The sequence below is a fragment of the Danio rerio genome, chromosome 15 (assembly GCF_049306965.1).
Source record: "Danio rerio strain Tuebingen ecotype United States chromosome 15, GRCz12tu, whole genome shotgun sequence".
Classification (NCBI taxonomy): Eukaryota; Metazoa; Chordata; class Actinopteri; order Cypriniformes; family Danionidae; genus Danio; species Danio rerio.
The window spans coordinates 14,126,924-14,148,268 of NC_133190.1; the positions used below are offsets into that span (position 1 = coordinate 14,126,924).

Below are 21,345 nucleotides of genomic sequence, written 5' to 3' on the forward strand. Positions count from 1 at the left end.
GTGATTCGCGTGAATGAAGCTGCACAAGTTGAGTGCTTTGCACAATTGATGTAACTGATGCTTAAATTTCTCACGTTTGAAAATTGGAACTTTAGCGGAGCTTTCTCTTGTGGGGCCGTGATTATGATGTAGTGCCTGTTGTTGGTGTCTTAGGGGAAAATAATCCTGCTGATACCGACAACAGTTCATCAAACTGGGCTCAGCTGAGTCAGAAGCACCGCTGAAAGCCTCTATCATCCAGGTACAGTTTCTGGAAAAGTTTATGAGCTCACAGATCTGAGTGCACCTCTAAAAGAATCTAGTAGACTCAGACATGGCTCCAAACATATCAACGCTGTTTTCAGCCTCTATTAAGCAAATTAACACAGCTATTCTCTCAATAAAATCCATGTTAGCCATTTAGCAACAAAGCTTGAGTCACCAGGCAGACAGAAGTCCTGTCCATCACGCGAATCCACGTCTATTGCTCAGTGAATTTGACGTGCGAATGAAATTATGAAACTCAAAATGTTCACGCATCTCTTTACACATGTATCCGCGCGTTCTGCATCTGGTGTGAACACAGCATTAGCCCTATGTCTTTAAGCTAAAGAGAATTGGGACACCTCTACCCCTTTATGTGAACACCCAAAACAAGTGGCAGGGGTAAAGGGGATGGGCTAGGGGTAGAAGGGGTGGAATAGGGATTAGGCCTTAATTTGGCCTCAACTTTCTCTGAGTTTCTGCAAATGCGATGATTTTTGATGATAAATCCTATTTTGACACATTTTTTAGAAAAAATGTCTGAAGTTTTTTACTATTTATTTTTTGTGCAAGTTTTACAACAGTAAATATTACACATTTTACCTTCCCAATAGAGAAAACCCCCAATAATCAAGAATTTATGATTATATAGTGTCATGGCTTCAGTCAATCAATGCAATCAATAAATGTAATTTATAATGGTAGTCAATGGTGCAAAAAACAGTCACAAATGATGAAAGGGTAGTAAATTTGAACAGTACATCAGGGTTTAACATAAAATAGCAAAATTGCCTCATTAATTGTAGAGGTCAGAGAAAAGACAAAAAATCATAGATCGACTTTATATATATATATATATATATATATATATATATATATATATATATATATATATATATATATATATATATATATATATATATATATATTTGTTTTTTTTTTTAAAGGAAGCACATGCAATAGAGTAACAAATGTAGCATGCTCACCCAGAACAGAAAGACGAGCCCCATTGCTCTGCCTTGTTTCTCCACTGTATTTGTGCTTGGTGATGCAGCGGTAGGTAGAGAGGGCATCCTCTTTCTGAACGTCAGATATGTAGAGGGCCCCATATGACGTCAGGAAAAACCTGTTACCTGAAGACAGAGAAGAGCTGATAAGGGGAAATGCCCTCAAAACAACTAGAAACACTAAATCCCTTACAAATCTTAATTTTTAACCACTTCAATTTCAGACAATTAAAGCAAACCACAGGTTACAATTCTCATGCAGAGATAGAAGAATAGAAGTAATCCATTTTCAAGTGATAAACAAAATGTTTTATTATTTGATGTGTATGTTATTGCATCAGTATTGCACTGTCATATTCAGTTCACACCAGTTAGGCCTGACTCCTCTCTGATTAATCTATAAATCCATGAAAGCATTTTTCTTTTTTTTTTTTTTTTCTCACCCAGTAGACCCAGAGAAAGTCCAGTGTTTCTCAACGTTGTATGAAGGCACACCAACAGTACACATTTTCAACCTCTACCTAATCAAACATACCTAAATCAATTCATCAGAACACAAGAAGAGACTCTAAAACCTAAATTTAATGGGTCAGATAAGGGAGAGATCCATAATATGTACTGTTGGTGTACTACCTCCACGAATAGGGTTGGGAAGTGTCATAGAGTGTAAAAGAAGTGTTTAACATATAGTGATACATGCCTAGCCACCATTTTTATACTTAAATCATTTAATGGAGATAATAAAATTATGGAAAGCACTGAGATTAAATACAGAAAATGCTTTATTGATTTTGTATCCAGAGAAATATAATCAAAAACATCTAAGACGACATATATAACTTGATTGAAACATAACCGAGAGGTCTCCAGAGCTATAAAAAAAGCAACCTCCAAGCAATAAAATGTGAGTGTGCAGAATGTAAAGGAAGAGTTAGTGTGTTCTACTAAACTGCATCACTGGACACGATAACAATGGCAAAGTATGTCAGTGTGTGAGAACAGTCAGTCAGTCTCTGTGTCCTAGTTTTTGCAGGCAGGCAGGACGCGTGGATTGGGCCAACCATACTGTTATGAAAAACAAAACACTCTAACTGGACTGGGGATGTAAAAATCTCAATATACACACAAGTCTGACATAAACACACTGTAAGAACAAACCAGGCCCCAATATTTATATCTATTTGACCATAGCTTCACTCTTTTTATTCATTATTTTGCAGCAGCGGCCGCTCTTCTTATTTATTTTCTCGCAGCCCCGTGAGCAAAATGCAGCCTGCAGGTTAACTAACGTTAATGATGATGTAATGTTAACTATCATCATTTGACCCCAAACAGCGAATTCGAGAATTCGAATAATTAATAATAATGTATAATACACCGGGTCAATGAAAATCAGATGATTCACTACATTAATAAATCTGACATAACTTGATCAGAAATCTAAAAAGGTGAGAAAAAGATTAAGACCAGTTGGTAAAAATGTTGCGTTACAACGCCGCCGACCCGTGTTCAAATCTCACCTGGAAAATTATTATAATTTTTTTTTTCATTTTTATTGTTAAGACATATAATACTGTTAGGGCTTTTGAACATTTGAATTTCTAAAGCAGCTGTTTTCTTGAAAAAGATGGATAGTGTCATTAGAAACTGAATTGGAAATTACCTTATTTTAATATAGTCAGTAGTGAACTGAGGTGGGCCGGTCTGGCTTGAAACTTCAGGGGCCTCATGTATCACCGCTGCGTACGCACAAAAACTTTGCGTACGCCAGGTTTCACGCTCAGAATCGCTCACGTTTGGATTTACTAACGATGAACTGAACGTGGGAATGTGCGCAGCTCCACAGCAGCTTTATGGCTGGCGTACGCACATTTTTTGTGCGTATCTGTTTTTTTTCCATTGGCGACTCCTAAAGGCAGTTGTGTTAAATTCCTCTCTACAAAGTGTCTGAGCCGTGCAATGGCATCTGTATGAGACGGGTTCATCTAGCAGGTATATAAGGTTTTCATACCATACATTTGACCAGCCAAGCATTAAAGCACAATTTGCAGCGGTCTCCTGTTTTCCCAATGTAATCTGAGCTATCTACTGCACGCACATTGCTATAAAGACACTATCTGAAGATGAATTTGCATGAGTGAATCAGAAACATTTCCATTCAATAAATGTGCAAATAAAATATGATGCACAAACGTATTAATGATTCCTACTCGTCTTTCTCGTGATAAATAGTTGGCAAAATCTGATATGTAGCGGGGGGAAAAAGAAGAAAGAGATCATCAGATGCTGGATTCGAACCGAGTTCATGCTCGAACGTGTCAAAACATGATGACATGCGTGATGCGTCTTATGAGCTGCACCACTGAGACTGTTAAGGGTGCTTCAACATTTTACACCTATAAACTATACTATTTCCTTTTTTGATTCACTCAGTGCGATGTTCAGACCCAACTGTGTTAACCGCATCAGCTAAACTCTCCCACTCTATTTTTTTTCTTTTGTTGTTAATTCCGGAGAACAAACTTGCAAATAACACCGCTTTCCTCTGGTCTACCTCCGAAAGCAGCACATTCAATTCGCATTCTGTTCAAAGTTTCTCTTCTTGCTTGCTTTTGCCATTGCTTTTTCGTTGGGTTTTGCCAAAGTAGAGTCATTAGCATATTCATAGGGGGGAGGAGGCAGGGAGGGGTTTTGTGCTTGTGCATGTTGCGCTCAGTTTCATGTTCATTTGGATGTACAAATGAATATGCATGAGATTCGGCGTACGCAGTGTTTCATACATCTGAATTTTTTTCTGCGTACGCACATTTACAGCTTTGTGCGTACGCAATGTTTTAGTATGATTTCCACGCAAGTCTTCGTACATGAGGCCCCAGGTCTGAAAATGAATCCCACTTCGGCCCTGGAACAAACTGTTAAGTATAGGTCAACATCTGGAGTTTGATTCTGCACTGTGACTCATTAAAAATTTGGAGATGTTTTTACATTAATGCTCATGGATCATTAGTTGACTATTTGCCATGTGTCTTGTTTATCCCTCTATATTAGGATACAATTGTGCATTCAAAACTCACTCAACAAGACACATCGTTCTCATAGAAAGCAGGGTTACCCTGTGGGGTGTGTGTATGTGTGTAGATGTGTGTGTGAAAGATGGCGATCGATGCATTTTATGGCTCGAGAGCTTCATCCAACGCAGATTTATGAAAGCGGAGAGGACAGGCTTGACTCGGCAGCCCACACACACACTCCATCACTATAACAAGCAGCTCACTCACACGCACACACACACAAGGATAGTAGCTAAAGAAAAGACAATAGCTGAAAACAAAGATGAATTCAGTGTGCATCTGTGTGAATGTCATGGCCATGTGATAAGTCAATGGAATGAAGTATGTCAGCACCGAGTTGGGTGTGTGTACGGGTGTGTGATTATTTGCGTCACAAAAATTTCTTGCTGAATGAATATTCGTGCAACAGCTAAGCACAAGCATGTGTGTTTAAGTGAGTGTGTGTAGACGTAACACAGTGTCTGTGTGAGTATTGTTGTCACGCTGAGTGCTAGGCCCAGCAAACTGTAATTTAAGAGTCGGCCCTCGCGCTCCAACCTGCATATTAAGCCTTACAGGATAATATGCACTTGGTGACTTTAACCCCCTACAACATCAGCGCAACGCTGTCACAACATTTCACCCGGAGCGAGAGACCAGGGAGGGAGAGAGCGAGAGAAAGCAAGGTAGTCAGTGAGCAGTTTTGGTTTAATCACAGTCACTTGGATCTATTTCATTGTGAAGGCCGGTAAGTTAAATATCAGCAACCAGGGAGACAAGGTCTCTCTTTTTATTTTCCCCTCCACAATTTTTCCTCTGCTGCTGTATAATGATGTACAAAAAAAGTGAAATAATAAATGGGTAGTTCACCAAACAAATGAAATTTCTAAATAATTGACCAATGTTGTGTAAAATTAGCTTCTACTGACGAACACTGAAAAAATGTAAATAAATAACAAAAAAAGTATATATATATATATATATATATATATATATATATATATATATATATATATATATATATATATATATATATATATATACATACACACACACACACACACACACACATATTCTGGTCTATTTTTAATTCGCCCAATAAACATGCCAACATGCCACATTTCATATCTTCAGAAGTAAACCATATTGATGAATTGATAGATTTTATGCTTCTATTTTGTTAATTTTCATAAAATCTGCTTGCCATTAACAGATAGTTAGTGAAACTTCATGCATATCAGTAAAATGCATTTTAAAAAGTTTTCGATTTTTACAAAATGACTGCTAAAAATAGTTGTGTTTTTCAGTTTTTAGGCTTTTCTCAGTTGTTAAACTGTGTGCAAGTTGAATGACATTTAAAATAAGGTTAACAAACTATTTAAGAGAGGAGCATGTGAAATGATCGATTGTGGATGGTCTCTCCTCTGTAATCAGCAATCATCCAATCAGTTTGATCTAAGCCTACAAAAATAGACAAATTTCACCCTACTGTCTTATCTCCGTTTTGGAAGAATCCCCTCTTTCACCTCATCTCCTCTGTTTTTCCTTTTACCAGGGTGAGCTCTTGCTAGGTGATCTCGGACTCCACTTATATGCTTATTGACCCTGGGTTCAACCATCCCAGAGCTCAAGGACAGCATGCCAAACCTGCCAATAGTGTCAAGCAATATCTAAGTTTAAACTCTTGAAACGTAGAGCAAATATTTTCAGGCAGCAACATTCTGAATTTCTCCCATGTTTTTCCACTAGTATAACCCCTTTTTAGTTGTTTAATATATTTATATGAATAAATTAATATTAATTAATATTTATATACGGTTGCGTAGTGGATAGCACAATAGCCTCTCAGCAAGAAGGTGGCTGGTTCTAGCCCCGCCTGTGTCAGTTGGCATCTCTTTGTGGAGTTTGCATGTTCTCTCCGTGTTCATATGGGTTTTCTCCGGGCGCTCCGGTTTTCCCCATAGTCCAAAGACAAGCCCTATAGGTGAACTGAATAGACTAAAATGGCTGTAGTTTATGTGTGTGAATGTATGGGTGATTCCCAGTGTTGGGTTGTGGCTGGAAGGGTGGTTCTTTCTGATGTGGTGACCTCTGATTAGTAAAGGAACAAAGCCGAAAAGAAAATGAATGAATGAATGAAAGTTGTAATGAAATTGTGAGCCATATTGCAAGCCATATTCAAACCCCCACTTTCCACTTGAGCACCACAGATTCTCTTTTGACTAAGCTAACAATCCAGCATGAATCCATTACTTTACTTGTTTACTTGTTACCAGTGTAAGCCTTAGGAAACACTCTCATACCTGTTGGTGTGTATGTGTGACTGTACACAAGACATTTGACTTCACAGAAGAAGTGACCCACTGGGTGTACAGATTTACAAATGGAGATTGATGGAATATAAAAGAGACAGACAGAGCTATCCACATAGTCCCACGTCTCTTTGCGATCAGTTCTGTTTGGGAGTGTAGATCAATTCTTGTCTAGTCTTCCTTCGCCTTGAGGTGAGTGTATGTGTGAGTGCAGGCAGGATTAGAGGGGGGCATGTAAGGTCTGTCTAAAACAAGGGCTCGAGTGTACCACACACATACACAGTTCTGTGGTTGTGCTGGAGTGTGTAGCGTGGGCAGCCTGGGGCATCATGTCAGACCGAGAGAAGAAAAAAAAATGTGGAATTGGATTTATGTGTGGAGCATGGCAACCTTCCAGTTACATCTCACTCTACACAGACTCCCAAAGGCCAGAGAAACACACTCACACACATATAAAGAGAAAAGAGGTTTATATACATGCTTGGGAATGTGTGTTTTTTGTTACAGGATGTCAGGAGGGCAGGCAAACGCTCTCGCTCTCTCAGCACAGGACTGTGTGTGCAGCTGGGAAAGATCTGGTCTAAAAATAAAAACCCACCGGAAGTAAAGGCGCCATTTTCCTGCCATCGTTTTCAAGGTAAAAAGAAACAGAGTAAGAGATATGAATAGTAATGCGAAACACAATATTGTGGAAGATCAAAACATCAAAAATTGTCACACGAATGCCAGGGGACCCTGAGGAAGTGGCGGAGAATGACAGAACTACAGCAGAAGAGAAAAGAAAAAGAAGACGCTCACGAGATGAGAGAAAAGAAATACCGAAATATCACAAATAATAAAAAAACGAAACAGAGAGACAGTTGGAAGGAGAATGTGCGATGACAGAACGATATACATGAAGATGGAGGGAGATAGAAACAAAAAGAGAGGGTGTGGGCTGAAGCTGTTGTTGAATTTGCTCTAGGAGCTCCCATGCAAATGATGGCGCCGCTGCAATGCTAACGAGGACCGGGTTTCAAACTGTTCGGCCCATTACTTATTAATGCTCTGCGTCTCTTCCCCCTCCCTTTTTCCCTCTTTCCCTCTCTCGCTCCACTTTTCCCTCTCTCTCTTGCTGTTGCTAGGGCCCCTGCGCTCACGTGATGTGGGTTAGGGGGCGCTGCGGTGGCATGTGCAAAAACGAAGCGAGAGAAGGAGGGAGGGATGATAGGAAGGCTGGCAAGGAGGGGTGTAAACGGAGGGGATGCTAACGCTCGTTTGTTCGTTAAGCCACAAACGGGCTACCAGGGCATGCACGAAGAGCCTGGCACACGGAGAGACAGGCCAGCCTGGGCTCTGATTGGCTGTAAGGGGGTCTCAACAACATTTCGATGTGGAATGCAGTTAACGAAAGAGAACTGACAAAATCGAGAATAGCTAAGAGAACAAGACGGGATCAAAGGTAAAAACAATGTCACCAAGTGAAGGAAGATACTAAGTGAAGGGATGACGATGAAGGGGTGTTGAGGAAAAAGGCTCTATGTTAATTCTTTTTTTCATGCCCAAACACATGCCTAAACTGCTGGTTTTGTAAGAATGCTTCAAATGAATTTACCTTTATGCAATATGACATATCCAGATATGATTCTACGGTTCCTGCAGTCACCATAACTTGTATTACAACAAATCACTCTTTGCACGCCTGGCAGACCCTTATGCTGGATGTATGTAGAGTAATTACTCAGCAAAGAAGTTTAGTTACAAAAATTAACTGGGTTAAACCATGGTACATGTCTGGTCCTCTGTGTTGATTGGTCAAACATATTTACGAAACAACTGCTTAACAGATACTAGTGTGTGAACGGCACCCCCTACCATGTCTTTGACAAGTCCAGGTAAATAGTCCAATGCCCAGTTCCAATTCCCAATTGAAACAGTGTGTGAAGGGGAAGAGCTTCAAAATGTACCCCTAAGAAATGGGACACTACTATAACACCTGCACACGTCATCATATGTCATCACGATCTCTTGCTTCATATGAGGTCGACGATCATGACTGCTGTAGTTTTTTCAGTGTTTTTTTTTGTTTTTCTTTTTTTTGGGGGGGGGGGTGGTATTTATCTTCAGGAAATCACTGAAGGCATACATCATGTTATTATAACAATATAATGTGGCAATAAGATCAAAACTATACTGTGCATTTGCACTATGGCCATATTCATCTATGTAAACACACGAAAACAACATTACCATAACAAGTGTCATTATCAGATGTGAAAGTATGTTGTGGGACTTGCTATACATGACGGTAAAGCATGAACGCTGTTATGAATGTATTAACACATGATTATTTGTTGTAAAAATGCATAATCAAAAAAAAAATGTGCAGCAATGCTGCAGTTTTAGGTGGTGTATTCTGAGAAATTGGTTTCGAGATTGGTTTGAAAAATCTCTGTTTTGTGAGCTATCTAGCCCTTCCCCTTAGCTCTACGCCATCAAGCTAAAGATAATTGGGACACCCCTACCCCTTCATGTGAACGCGTAAAATGAGGGGTAAGGGTAAGGACCAAGGGATGGAATTGGGATTGGGCCTAAATGTTTTGCAAAATGACATGAAGAAACAACAATAGTGCCTGCTAGATACAGTGTTAAAGGACAACTTAGTTTGCATTTCAGAATACTCTATACACTTTAGTGCAGGGGCCATCACTTTGATCTTTGAAATTTAAATATTATATTAAAACGTAATAAAGCCCAGCTGGCATAACTACTCAAGATATAATATTACAGACTGTTGAGTTACTGTAGATCATGGATGGAAGCAAAAACGTGGATGCTGAGAATCAGAGTTGAGAATCCCTGCTTAAGCTGAATTATGGTACTTTTTCAAATAAATATTTGTGCACTTTGTTTTTTTTTTATTTCGTAGTCGTTTGGTCTAGGGAGTAAGACACTAGATGTGTGCAATGTTGTTATTATAGTTATGAGCTGCATATGCTCTACTGCATACCAATGCTCTTTAGCTCTTATTATATTTATACACTGTGCTATCTTGTACTTTACTGATATAGGCCTTGCAGGTACATTTGGATAAGGAAGCCAAATTCTTCAAACAATGCACCGCATATTTCTTGTGCCTGGCCCTGCATCTACTCCTCTCCACTTTCCTGCTGTCACTCTTCCCTTCCCACCCACTCTTGTCCAACTTCAGCCTGTGTTCTCTACTTGTGCTGGCTCCCGCTGTTCTCTTCGTCTCCATACTGCAACCTTTTGGCTCGCTCTTCTCAACCTCAATCACAACTGTGTGGGAAATCTACAGTATATGGCCATGCTTACTCAGCAGTAGTTAATAAACCTTAAATGTGCTGTATGTAAGTTTTTCACCCTTCCAAAGCATACAAACACCACAATATGTTTGGAAATATTCAAAAAAACATGCTTGAACATACCTGTTTATCTGAATAGTAATGCCAAAGCTGGTTATTCTACTTTGTAGAAAAATGTATATTCCATGTCAGAATGTTTGTTTTTGCTTTGGTCTTTGTAACTCCACCCACTGGCAGTTTAACCAATTATATTTTGGCACCCTGGGTTGCCTTGATGGAAATTACTGCATATTTTATTGTAGTCCTAAAGGCTGCCCTAATATATGCCTTGTTGAACTTGAGTGGTAGATGCATTTGAGGCAAATTCCAGGCTCTTGCTGCAAAAGCTTTGCATATTCCTATTCCATATGTATATTTTCTCTTTGCATTGACTTTGTATATAATGTACTGGAGCATACATTCATTCGTTTTACTTTGGCTTTACTCATCAGGTCCCTTTACTCATTAGGGGTCACCAACTTGAACTGTCAATTTGTGTAAGCATATGTTTTACACAGTGGATGCCCTTCCAGCCACAGCACAGTACTGGGAAACATCCACACACACTCATTCAGACACATGCACTATGACCAATTTACTTCATTGGAGCACCCGGAGAAACCCGGAGAAAACCCACACGAACACGGGGAGAACATGCAAACTTCACACAGAAATGCCAAGCGATCATTTGGGACTCGAACCAGCGACCTTTATGCCACTGTGTCATCTCTTACTGGAGCATACTTAATTCTGCAATTGTTGTGAACACAGCACAAATTTCACTCCTGTTGGTGTCATCAATCTGGCAACCTACATCATCGCCGTGTAAAAAAATACAGCAAAGAAAAAAAAAAAAAAAGATTTTGGCTTGCAATGCGTAGGTCAAATCAACAGTACGTACTGCACCCTTAACAGACTTTTGTTTACCCTCACAGTTCAAGTACAGAATAAGTGTGGACTACTAGCTGACTTTAATGACATAGAGTTGAAACAGTACTTGAATCTTGTAATTTGCATGCTTACTTTTTTGTCTTTATGTACTTTACAAGGTGAAGATAAAAGCTCTGAAGGTTTTATATCCAGTCACTGTTATATCCACGAGAACTGCTCTCAACAGTTTTGATAACTATGCTCTGAATTAATACTTCCCTGTTTTATGGACATTATGTATATATAACATAGTCATAGACACAGTTGTACTGTTTGAACAGAATGTTTTGAGACTCAAATGCAGTCATCAAAAACACTGCAGTGTGTGAGCCTCTCTTTTGAAAACGCTTTCTATCTAACACTAAGCCATCTAAGATAAGGGAATATCTTGAGACATTCCCTATCCTGATAGTGTGTATTCATGCAAATCTGTGTGAGGGGCCAGTGGCAACTCAGAATGCATTCTTTGAAAACAGTCATGCAAGGCCACACACTGTTTCACAAGGGTAATAAATATGTTTGTGGCAGTTTTAGGGTTGGTGACTTGAGCACTACTGTGAGCCACAGTGGAATATGCCCTATTAGTCCTTCTCAAAGAAGTCAGCTGAAATATCTGTCTGAATTATTGTAATGATTATATTAAAACACTTGACCCAATTGATTTAACGTGAAACACAACAAAGCCTTACTAGATTACATAAAATTCTAAGAGTTTTGAATTCGCTTTCTGAGAATGAGAAAGGTCAGAATGCCAGAGCCAGAGCCAGCTGTCCCCTGTGTAATCCACGCATGCATGTTAGTATTCATCCAAGTGCCTGCTCCGTCCTGGTTCGCCCTAATGACAGGACACAGGGGGCAGGCATAAAACATTGCTGAGTGTGGAGAGTTCAACTATAAACATGTGCTTGTCTGGCCACAACATGTGTGTGTGTGTGTGTGTGTGTGGTTATATGATCAAAATTCTGCCATCATTGCATTGTCAAGGTCAGAGCAGAGTCACCCCGATAAACGTAATTTGCTTTTGATCTCAATGCTCTTCCCACGTACATAATTATACATGCATATACACAAGCCACTTAGGAAAAAGTGTGCATACAATTGGCTGGGGGTGGGGCTACTTTTTTACTTTTACTTTTTTTTACTTTAGATTGACAAGTTGTGTGAAGACTGTGCTTATAACAGAGGTCTATAACCTCTGGTGAGCTGCCATCTTGCAGCCAAACAGACCTCCAGATAATTTAAGGGTTCAGGGTTACTTAATAATTATTGGCAAGTGTGGTAGAGCAGGGTTGGAACTCAAGTCTATGTGACAGTAGCTCTCCTGGTGAAGAATTCAGCACCATGGACAACACCACAATTTCAGAACTGCTATAAGATAATCTAACACAGGGTTTCCTCCAGTTCAGCACATTGGACAGCAGCAGACCCATGCAGCTGTCCACTCTTTTGCATAGAAACAATGGAATGTAGGTCTGTCACCAAATCCCAACCTTACTATGCCACATCATGTTACACCAAGCCATGGAGATGCTCTTAGGGTCACCGTGGATATGCACAGAGCAAATTAAATAGTAATGTGACATATGGTACATGGCCGCAAAACCCAGCCCAGCAACAGTGACACAAACACTCATCTATTGCAGAGGACAAAACAACAACCTGCTTAGCCAAACAGAAAGAGGAAGGATGGACATGGAGACAAGATCTGTTTGGTTATATATTGTTTATTCTATATATCTGTTTGTCTATATATCTGTCTGTCTGTGCATATTAATTATTTGTAGGCACAGACAATTACCACATTGCAGTGGCCACAACACATACTGTAATTAACATCTGCCTGCAGTATGGCGTATGTGTGTGCGTAAGAGAGTCGAGGAAGTAATTAAGATTGAACTGTAATAAAACACCCATCCAGCTAAATCTTAGACCTTGCTGAATGCTGTATTAAGTGAACTATCTGACTAGGGCATGAATGGGAATGAACAGAGTTCCGGTGAAATCAATATCGCCCTCTCTCTCACTCTCTTCTGCTCCACCTCTCACCGCCACCATTATTTCTTTTCTTTTCCCTTCTCTTGGCCGCCAACGAATTAATCAGCGGCTGACAATAGGACATCTACACTCTCCGACAATAGCCACTCATTCCTTCATTGCCCCCCCTCTTTCACTATCTACGCTTATGAATGATACCTCTCCTTCATTTCAGCTTTATTCACATTCAAAGCGAAGAGTACAGGCAGCCTGAAGTGTCTTGTAATAATAGAAGCACAGTTTGATAAAAGACGCCTGACACCTCGCAGCCTCCCAGTGACAATGCAAACGTTGTGTCTGAGATGCTGATGTGAGGTGGGGAGGATGTTTGTCATATCTGAAAGCCAGCTCTTGTAGCAATTACCGGTCCCCACCTCTCTATGAGGTTGGAGGTCATAACTGTGTTGGGGTTCCAGGAAAAACTTATAAAAAAACTTATAAAAATTATAAAAACTTATGAAAAACTATATATATATATATATATATATATATATATATATATATATATATATATATCACACCTGGACAATGCATGCAACTCCATTCTCTACACAAGAGGTGCCTTGATGCTCCCATACAGTTGAAGTCATAATTATTAGCCCCCCTTTGATTTTTTTTTTTTATTTTTTTTTAAATATTTCCCAAATTATGTTTAACAGATCAAGGAAATTTTCACAGTATGTCTGATAATAATTCTGATCTATAAGTCTATAGATCAAACCATTGTACATATGTATATATATATATATATATATATATATATATATATATATATATATATATATATATATCACACCTGGACAATGCATGTGACTATATATATATATATATATATATATATATATATATATATATATATATATATATATATATATATATATATATATATATATATGGCAGCATCAAGGCACCTCTTGTGTGTGTGTGTGTGTATATGTGTATATATATATTATTATTATATATATATATTTTTTTTTTAAATAAAATTTTTGTTAATAAAATTGATGATTCTGTGGAGTCTCATGTGTGAAATTTGATCTTCAGGCCTTATTTTCTATTGGATTCAGGTCAAGTGATTGGCTGGAACAAACCAACTGAGAGTTTTGCTTGATTGTGTTTGGGTTCAATGTCTTGTAGACATGTCTACTCTGATTTTATTTTTATCATCCTGGTAATATAGTTGCTGGGACTAGATCAGCTAATATTACAATGACAAGAAGCAGGGGTGTTGATTAACTACCGAGAGCTTTCAGCTGCTGTTTGTACTTTTCATGCATTTTTTACATTCCGTCATGTGTTCATTGCTTTTTCTCCATGTCATTCCAATTTTTTACATATAACTTGATTTAACGTGGTTTTTTTTTTTTGTATGTGTGGATTACTTTGGTTGTTACTGACCTTTGGTGAAAATGTCAAGTCAACAACACGTTTAGAGATTTGCTTTCGGGAAAAGGTGACTTGTTCAATATTTTTTTTTTACCTGCTGTATCTGGTAGTGTTTTTAAAGGGAAAACTCAAGAAATTAAAAAAAAAGAACTGTTGTTGCACAACTGAATCCACATTTTGTGTAGGTTATTTAGGATTGCAAAATTGTTTATTTTTAAGAGAGCATTTCATTTACGTTTTAACTTAATTTTTAACAGTTTCAGAGATCTTTGGGCCATCTTCTTATTTTCTCCTTCAAAACTCTCCTCATTTCCCAGTCTCCCACTCTTTGACCCCTTGCTTTACTACTTTATATCTTCCACCACTCCCTTCCTACATTCCCTCTATCTCTCGCTCTCCCTCTTTCGCCTTCTCTCTTTCTGTGCAGTGGTTGGAGGAGAGTGGGTTTGTGGAGGACTAATATGCTCATTAAAAAGGCATGCTTCACCGTCAAATGCCAGCTGCCGCTCTTTTTCCCTCCTCGATCTATCCCTCTATCCCTCCATTTCCTACAATGGGAAATTGTGATACACATGTTCAGCCTCAACCACTGCTTCTGTGGCAGTTCTGTGAGCAAAAATGCTCTGTTGGTGTCAGAGGTCAGGGGAGGGTGATTAGGCTGGTTTGAGCGAATGGAAAGGCAACAGAAACTCTAATAACCAATCTCTGAAGTAGAGTATCTCTGAATACACAACATGTTCAACCTTGAATTAGATGGGCTACAGCAAAAGTGCTGCCGCTGACAGCTAAAAAGAAAACTGAGGCTTTAATCGAACAAACTTCTCAATATTGGACAGTAGAAGATTGAAAAATGTTGCCTTGTCCAGTAAGTCTGGGTATCTGCTGTGACATTTGAAAGTTAGGCTCGAAATATGGTGTCAGAAAACTTGCTGAGCTTTTAATTCTGTGTTAAATTGTAAGAATTTTGAAATCTTCGAATCACTTCTTTTTTTATTTTCCTATTACAAGATTAAAATCTAACGTCTTTCAATGTATATAAAATAAATACTTAAATACAGCTGTGGATAGTTTTATTGTAAGTCTTGACTGAAAGTGCACCTTTGCTGTATGTTTTTAATAAATTATTGTAGAATTTTTGTCTTTGATTCGATGTAGTTATGCTGAAAAGGACTTAAGTCAATGGCAGTTGTATTAATTGTGCTGTAGAAATAAAATGTGTATCATATTGTATTGTGTTTACCCTGAATGCTTGGATACATCTTGCATGTGCAGTTCAGATTAATGTTAGTTTAATTGTGTGAGAGACCGTATAGTACCAATGAGCATTGTTGCTGACCATTTCCATCTGAGAAAAGCCAGAGAGAACCCGGTGGTACAACCCTACATGCAGGAAGGATATATTTTTTGCCAGTTCCGTCTATCTCTCTCTTTCTGCTAGTCCTGGTTAAAACTTCTCCCACACTCAGGAGCATAATTAGAATGGCCATAAATATTCAAGGGGTTGAATGTTAAAGTAGGAAGCAAAAAGGAGAGGAAAGACGAACACGAGATGTCTTAATGGGAAGATGTATAAAATGAAGAGAAAGAGAGGAGAAAGTGACACCTTAAAATAAATGATTCTCCATAGGTTGTTCTTTCATAAGCTAGGTGGTTTTGATTTTCTAGTGCATTATACAGTTTTTTAGCATTCGCGTCAAGTAACACAATCAGTGATAAAAACAAAATGAAGCTAATCCAAGTGGTCTATAGTGTGACAGTACTGTCAAAATTTAACTCTAGGTGGCTCAGTGTTGATTTATTGTATTCAAAAACTATGATGTTTATTCATTATGAAAAAAGCTAATGGTAAAGTAAGAACTAGCTATACTTAAGACAATTATGTTGTTATTTATTGCTGAGTATATTTAGTTTGATAAAGTTTATTTGGTGCAGGAAGCCACATTTCATTGATTTATTTTTATTTAATTTCTTTTGCAAAGCTTGCAAAGAGTAGATAAGATATATTACCAGTTTTCCTGTTCCATAATTCTGTCTAATTTCAAGTCATACTCTAGTCATTTCTAGTTACTCTTTGTATCAGTTATTGTTCACCTGTTATTTGTTTCGTATATTAGTGTATTTGTGTAGATTTCTAGTAATTGAATTTCTAGTCGTTTCTAGTTACGTATTGTGCCAGTGATTATGTTCACCTGTCTCTTGTTTGTTTTGTTCATTAGTTACTTTGTGTATACAGTATGTCTAGTCATTTAATTTCTAGTCATTTTTAATTACTTGTAGTTTTAGTGAGTGTTCACCTGCTCCTTGATTTGTTTATTGGCTACTTTGTGTCTTTGGTTTCAGTTGTTCTAAAACCATGTATTTATTTATTAATTAATATTTTTAAAATAATAATAATAACAAACATGATGATTATTATTATTATGGTGTATGTCTTTTAGTAGCTTAGTTTGAGACCTGAAACTTTTAGAATTAAGAATTATTTAAAGTTAAGTTCTATAAAGTTTTTTTTATTATTATTATTTATTCATTTATTTTTTAATCCATGTAATTTAAATTTGGTTTTGGAAAAACCACTGAGATGCTATTCTTCTCCCATGCACTTATGTCTTCAAATATGCACGCAGAATCAGCTGACAACATCCAAACACATTTGCAGTCCTTTTGTGAGTCTCTTGTCTATTAATAATTAAGGCTCATTGATAATTGATGCAGACATGGGCATTAAGAAGCAGAAATGAGGAATCCATATCTAATGCACATTGCCACAGAGAATGCTACCAAACATGAACATATTATTTTGCATTCTTGAAGAAAAAAAGTGCAAAACAGGCAGAGTGATATATACATATACGAATCTGTATTTGATGTTTAAAATCTTGCCTGAAATCAATTATTAATAAACTAACCAGGCCTGTTGAACTGAAGACAAGATGAATCTGTATGGTGCATGTTTGTACCTGACAGTGATTGATGCAGGAATGCTTGGTGAGGATGGCTTAAATCTGTAGGCTGAATGTGCAGAATGTAAGGCATAAACACACACACAGTATACACTGGCCATTCCCACACAAATCAATACATAGTCTCGCCAAGGAAAGTTTGGCCTGGCTGACTCCTACACTGAGGCTTGAGCGCCAAAATATCACTCGCACAGAACTGCACTGCTTCTTCATCACATTAGTTGTTCTCATAATTAAATGCGCTGATTACTTTCTTTTCATTTAAGATTAAATAGAAAGGATTTGTTATTTCAAACAAGTCTGGCATCTTGACAGGCTTTTTTTCCACATCTGCTATAATAAATATAATAAAATTATATTTTATTATATATTTTGTTATATTATATAGTGATTATAAACAAATTGTTTTGAAAAGTTGTTTTTGTTTATTAAAGTAGTCTTTGTTTACTGAGTCTCTGTTCTTAATTTGATGTCAGTTTCACTGATTGTGTTCAGCTGCTCCTCGTTTAGTTTATTAGGGACTCTACATATACATTTTTTTTTCTCCAGTGAATTTTGTTTATATTACATTTGTATATTTTGTTTATTTTCAATAAATTTCATATCTGCAGAGACCAACCCCCATAAAGAAAAAAAAAATAATAGAATGAATAAACAAACAAATAAATAAACAAATAAATAAAACTTCATGCATAATTTTTATTTCTAAATTCATATTACGATTCCACAATTTTTTCATAATATTGCACAGTTACAGTTTTTTCTTGACAATAGGATCACAGTCATCCAGTAAGTGTACTACCTTTAAGGGATAAATACTATTAATATTAAATAAATTAATAATAATAATAATAATAATAATAATAATAATAATAATAATAATAATAATAAGGGTAAATCAAGACATGTGAAGGTGCTATAGAGACAGATGTCGCAGTGTGGCATTTGGTGTCCCCTCATGTAAGACCCAGGGGCCAAGAGATTGCACATGACAGATAGCGAGAGAAAGAGTAGAGCTGTGTGTGTGTGTGTGTGTGTGTGTGTGTGTGTGTGTGTGTGTGTGTGTGTGTGTGTGTAAAGTCAGTAAAGTCATTGTGGCAGAATCCTGTCTGCATCACTGTCTCTTCTGCATCAGTGCCTCATGCTCTGCCCCAATTTAACCAATGCCACTATAATCAGTAAACAGCATACAATACGGGGGGAGGGGGTGGAAAAAACATAAAGACATAGAAGGAAAGAATGAGAATTCAAGAAGCAAAGAAAATGGAGCTATAAACCACATCTTTACCTTTATTTCATGCAGAACATTCTACTACATAACACTAGTATTTGGTTCCTGAAAAAGGTGACATGGACCTAATATTAACATATACAGAATGTTTCTTTTTTGAAGAAAAACATTTACAAATAAACAAAATAAATAAATAAATAAATAAATAAATAAATAAATAAATAATAATAATAATAATAATAATAATAATAATAATAATAATAATAATAATAATAAATTATATATTATACTATATTTATTATAATAAATATATATTGTTGTTGTTATTATTATTGTTGTTGTCAGTATTATTTTTATTATTATAAATATTAATTTATTTATTTACTGGAAACACACTACAGGTGTGACTGGGAATGTCTTATTTGCCCACCTGTGATGGATTGATTAAATCATATCTTAATAACATTAGCAGGTATAAACAGCACATGCATGATCTCTCTCTGTCTGCCTGTCACTGCTGATTTAGAGGAGGGACTAAAAAATCTAATATGTCAAAACTGATAGAAATTCTGACTAATATTGTGCTGCCACAAGCAAAACAAGTTTGAACTTAGGCCTACCTAAACAAATGACAATGGAATAAGTGAGATAATCAATGGCTTAAAGGATTTTAATGCATTTTGTGGAAGCGACTACATTCCGACTACATTCCGACTACAGAGTGTTGTGTGGTCCTTCACCTCAACATTGTGCATTACAAAACTTTAATTTGATTATTCTTTCTTGTTTGTAATAAAATAACATTCTGGACACGAAAATCATATAATAAAAATATAATATACATTATATTAGAAAATAGTAAAATTAATTGTTTATACATTTGTTGAAATTCACAAGTGCATAAATAATTTGCTCAATTAATGACTTTCTTTTTAATAGTTATTCCCAAACAAAAAAGCCGTTGCATTGTGGTAATCATAGCTTTTTCAAGGTTAACAAAAGGAATTGTGTGACATTGATGCAAAAAAAAGAAAAGAAAAAAAGAAAATGCTTTCACCCAAATACATTTTTTTTTGTTTTTATAGTATACTGTAGCAATATTGAAAACCATTCTGTAAAATGCTAATTTGATTTAACAATATTCTACTATATTTTTGCTTAAATGCAGTCTTGGTGAACTGAACATAATACACTTTAAACTACTTCCAAACTTTAAAGTGTAATGGGACAAAAAAGGTAATAAAAATAAACTAATAAAATACATACAAACCAGTTCATGCTTACATAATCATTTAGCCACAAAGCAAGAAATTGTGTGTTATGTAGGAGAGCTGATGTGCAAATTTGTATGCAGTGAGTCTTAAATGTGCCTCTCACATCATACTAACAACAACAAATGATCTTGACCCTTCCGGCAATGACCAGAAAGAGGAAGCGATTTAAGGACATAGAGGAGTGAGAAAAGGGGAATGCAATAAGATGAGGGAAATGTGATGGGGAGGGAGAAAGGGAGACTTTATAATTGATGAGCCATGCACCATGTGCCTGGTGACATCTGCTATGGCACAGCTAATGTGTGTCCTCCAACCCATCTAGTGGGATGCAAACATACACACTCACCACACACAAAGACACACACACACACACACACACACTTGTGCATACACTACAAATAACAAAATCACTTGGTCTACAAGAGGCTGCTAACACAGCATTCAAAATGCATAGACTATCCATTTAAACACAGGTTCATGTGCAGCACAGCGAACACATTACTGTCCAAGAACAGTGTATTCACTTGAGTAGAACAATGCTAGCGGAAAACATGCAGCTAGATTGCTCCCAGTGGTGCTTATTCGCAAAACAAACAAGCAACACTAAATTTATCCATTCATTCATATCTAAAAATAAAATTGATCAACACTTAAAATGTCTGTTGCCTTCTAATGGTAAAGCACAACGGTAACCGGTCAAACCGGTCAGTTATTCAAATGAAGACAGCTGGTGACTAATTCATATTAATTTATACAATGTTATTGTATATAATACTGTATTGTCCAATTTAAAAAAGAGAGCTCACATTTATATATATATATATATATATATATATATATATATATATATATATATATATATATATATATATATATATATATATATATATATACATGTATATGTATATCTATATATATATATATTAGGGATGTAACGGTATCAAAATTTCACGGTACGGAAATTTCCGGTATGAATGGCTCGGTACGTTATTTATTGAATCAATTAAAGGAAAAACAAAACTATTGAAGAGACTCAAAAAAAAGTTTTAGAATGTTCAGGTTACCCCAACACTGGACAGATCAATGACATACAAATTATCTATCTGTAAACTTTCAAACAGGAACTTAAATTATTCAATTTTGATAACAAAAAATATTAAACCATGTAACAAAAAAAAAAAAAAAAACACCACTCGAAAGGACAAGCCATGAGTGAGATGGAGGTCTCTTGGTGGTACAAGTCAATGTCTCCATCAATCTGAGCAGTGTGCTGTGTTCTGCCATCCCCTTGACTAATAGAATCCCCATCATGTTAGTCGTATTCCCCGACTTGTATATCAGCACAGTCTTGCAGTGCCTGCATACCCTTTTTTCTGTCACCTTTTCTTTTTTCTTGTTTCTTTTCTGAGAGAAACAGAAATGCTTCCACACATCTGATTTAAAACCCGCTTTGGGTTCGATCATTTTTAGGTCTTTTTTTGCCGCTATTAGCAGCAACCTCCATTTCTGCATTACTGGATCTGTAGCGACAACAGACCGCAAAGGATGATGGCCACGCCTGGGCTGATGAAAAT

The 21,345-nt window shown here is 36.9% G+C and overlaps 1 protein-coding gene and 1 long non-coding RNA gene across 13 annotated transcripts in view; one reads left to right on the top strand and one right to left on the bottom strand.

Moving 5' to 3' along the window:
- Positions 1 to 21,345, top strand: part of LOC141377785 (uncharacterized) — a 102,562-nt gene that overhangs the window by 62,918 nt on the left and 18,299 nt on the right. The window contains exon 5 of one of the 3 annotated variants that reach the window (XR_012390658.1): positions 7,120 to 7,249. The exons of the other annotated variants lie outside the window; for them this stretch is intronic. This is a non-coding gene — a long non-coding RNA (uncharacterized lncRNA). The remainder of the gene's footprint in view (positions 1 to 7,119; positions 7,250 to 21,345) is intronic. 3 annotated transcript variants of the gene reach the window in all.
- Positions 1 to 21,345, bottom strand: part of dscaml1 (Down syndrome cell adhesion molecule like 1) — a 162,023-nt gene that overhangs the window by 54,819 nt on the left and 85,859 nt on the right. For all 10 annotated transcript variants that reach the window (XR_012390645.1, XM_073923417.1, XM_073923416.1 and 7 more), the window contains exon 4: positions 1,230 to 1,376. Coding sequence is in view for 5 of the 10 variants with exons in the window: in XM_009291532.5 (XP_009289807.2) it covers positions 1,230 to 1,376 (147 nt within the window). In the remaining 5 variants the exon portion in view is untranslated. The remainder of the gene's footprint in view (positions 1 to 1,229; positions 1,377 to 21,345) is intronic.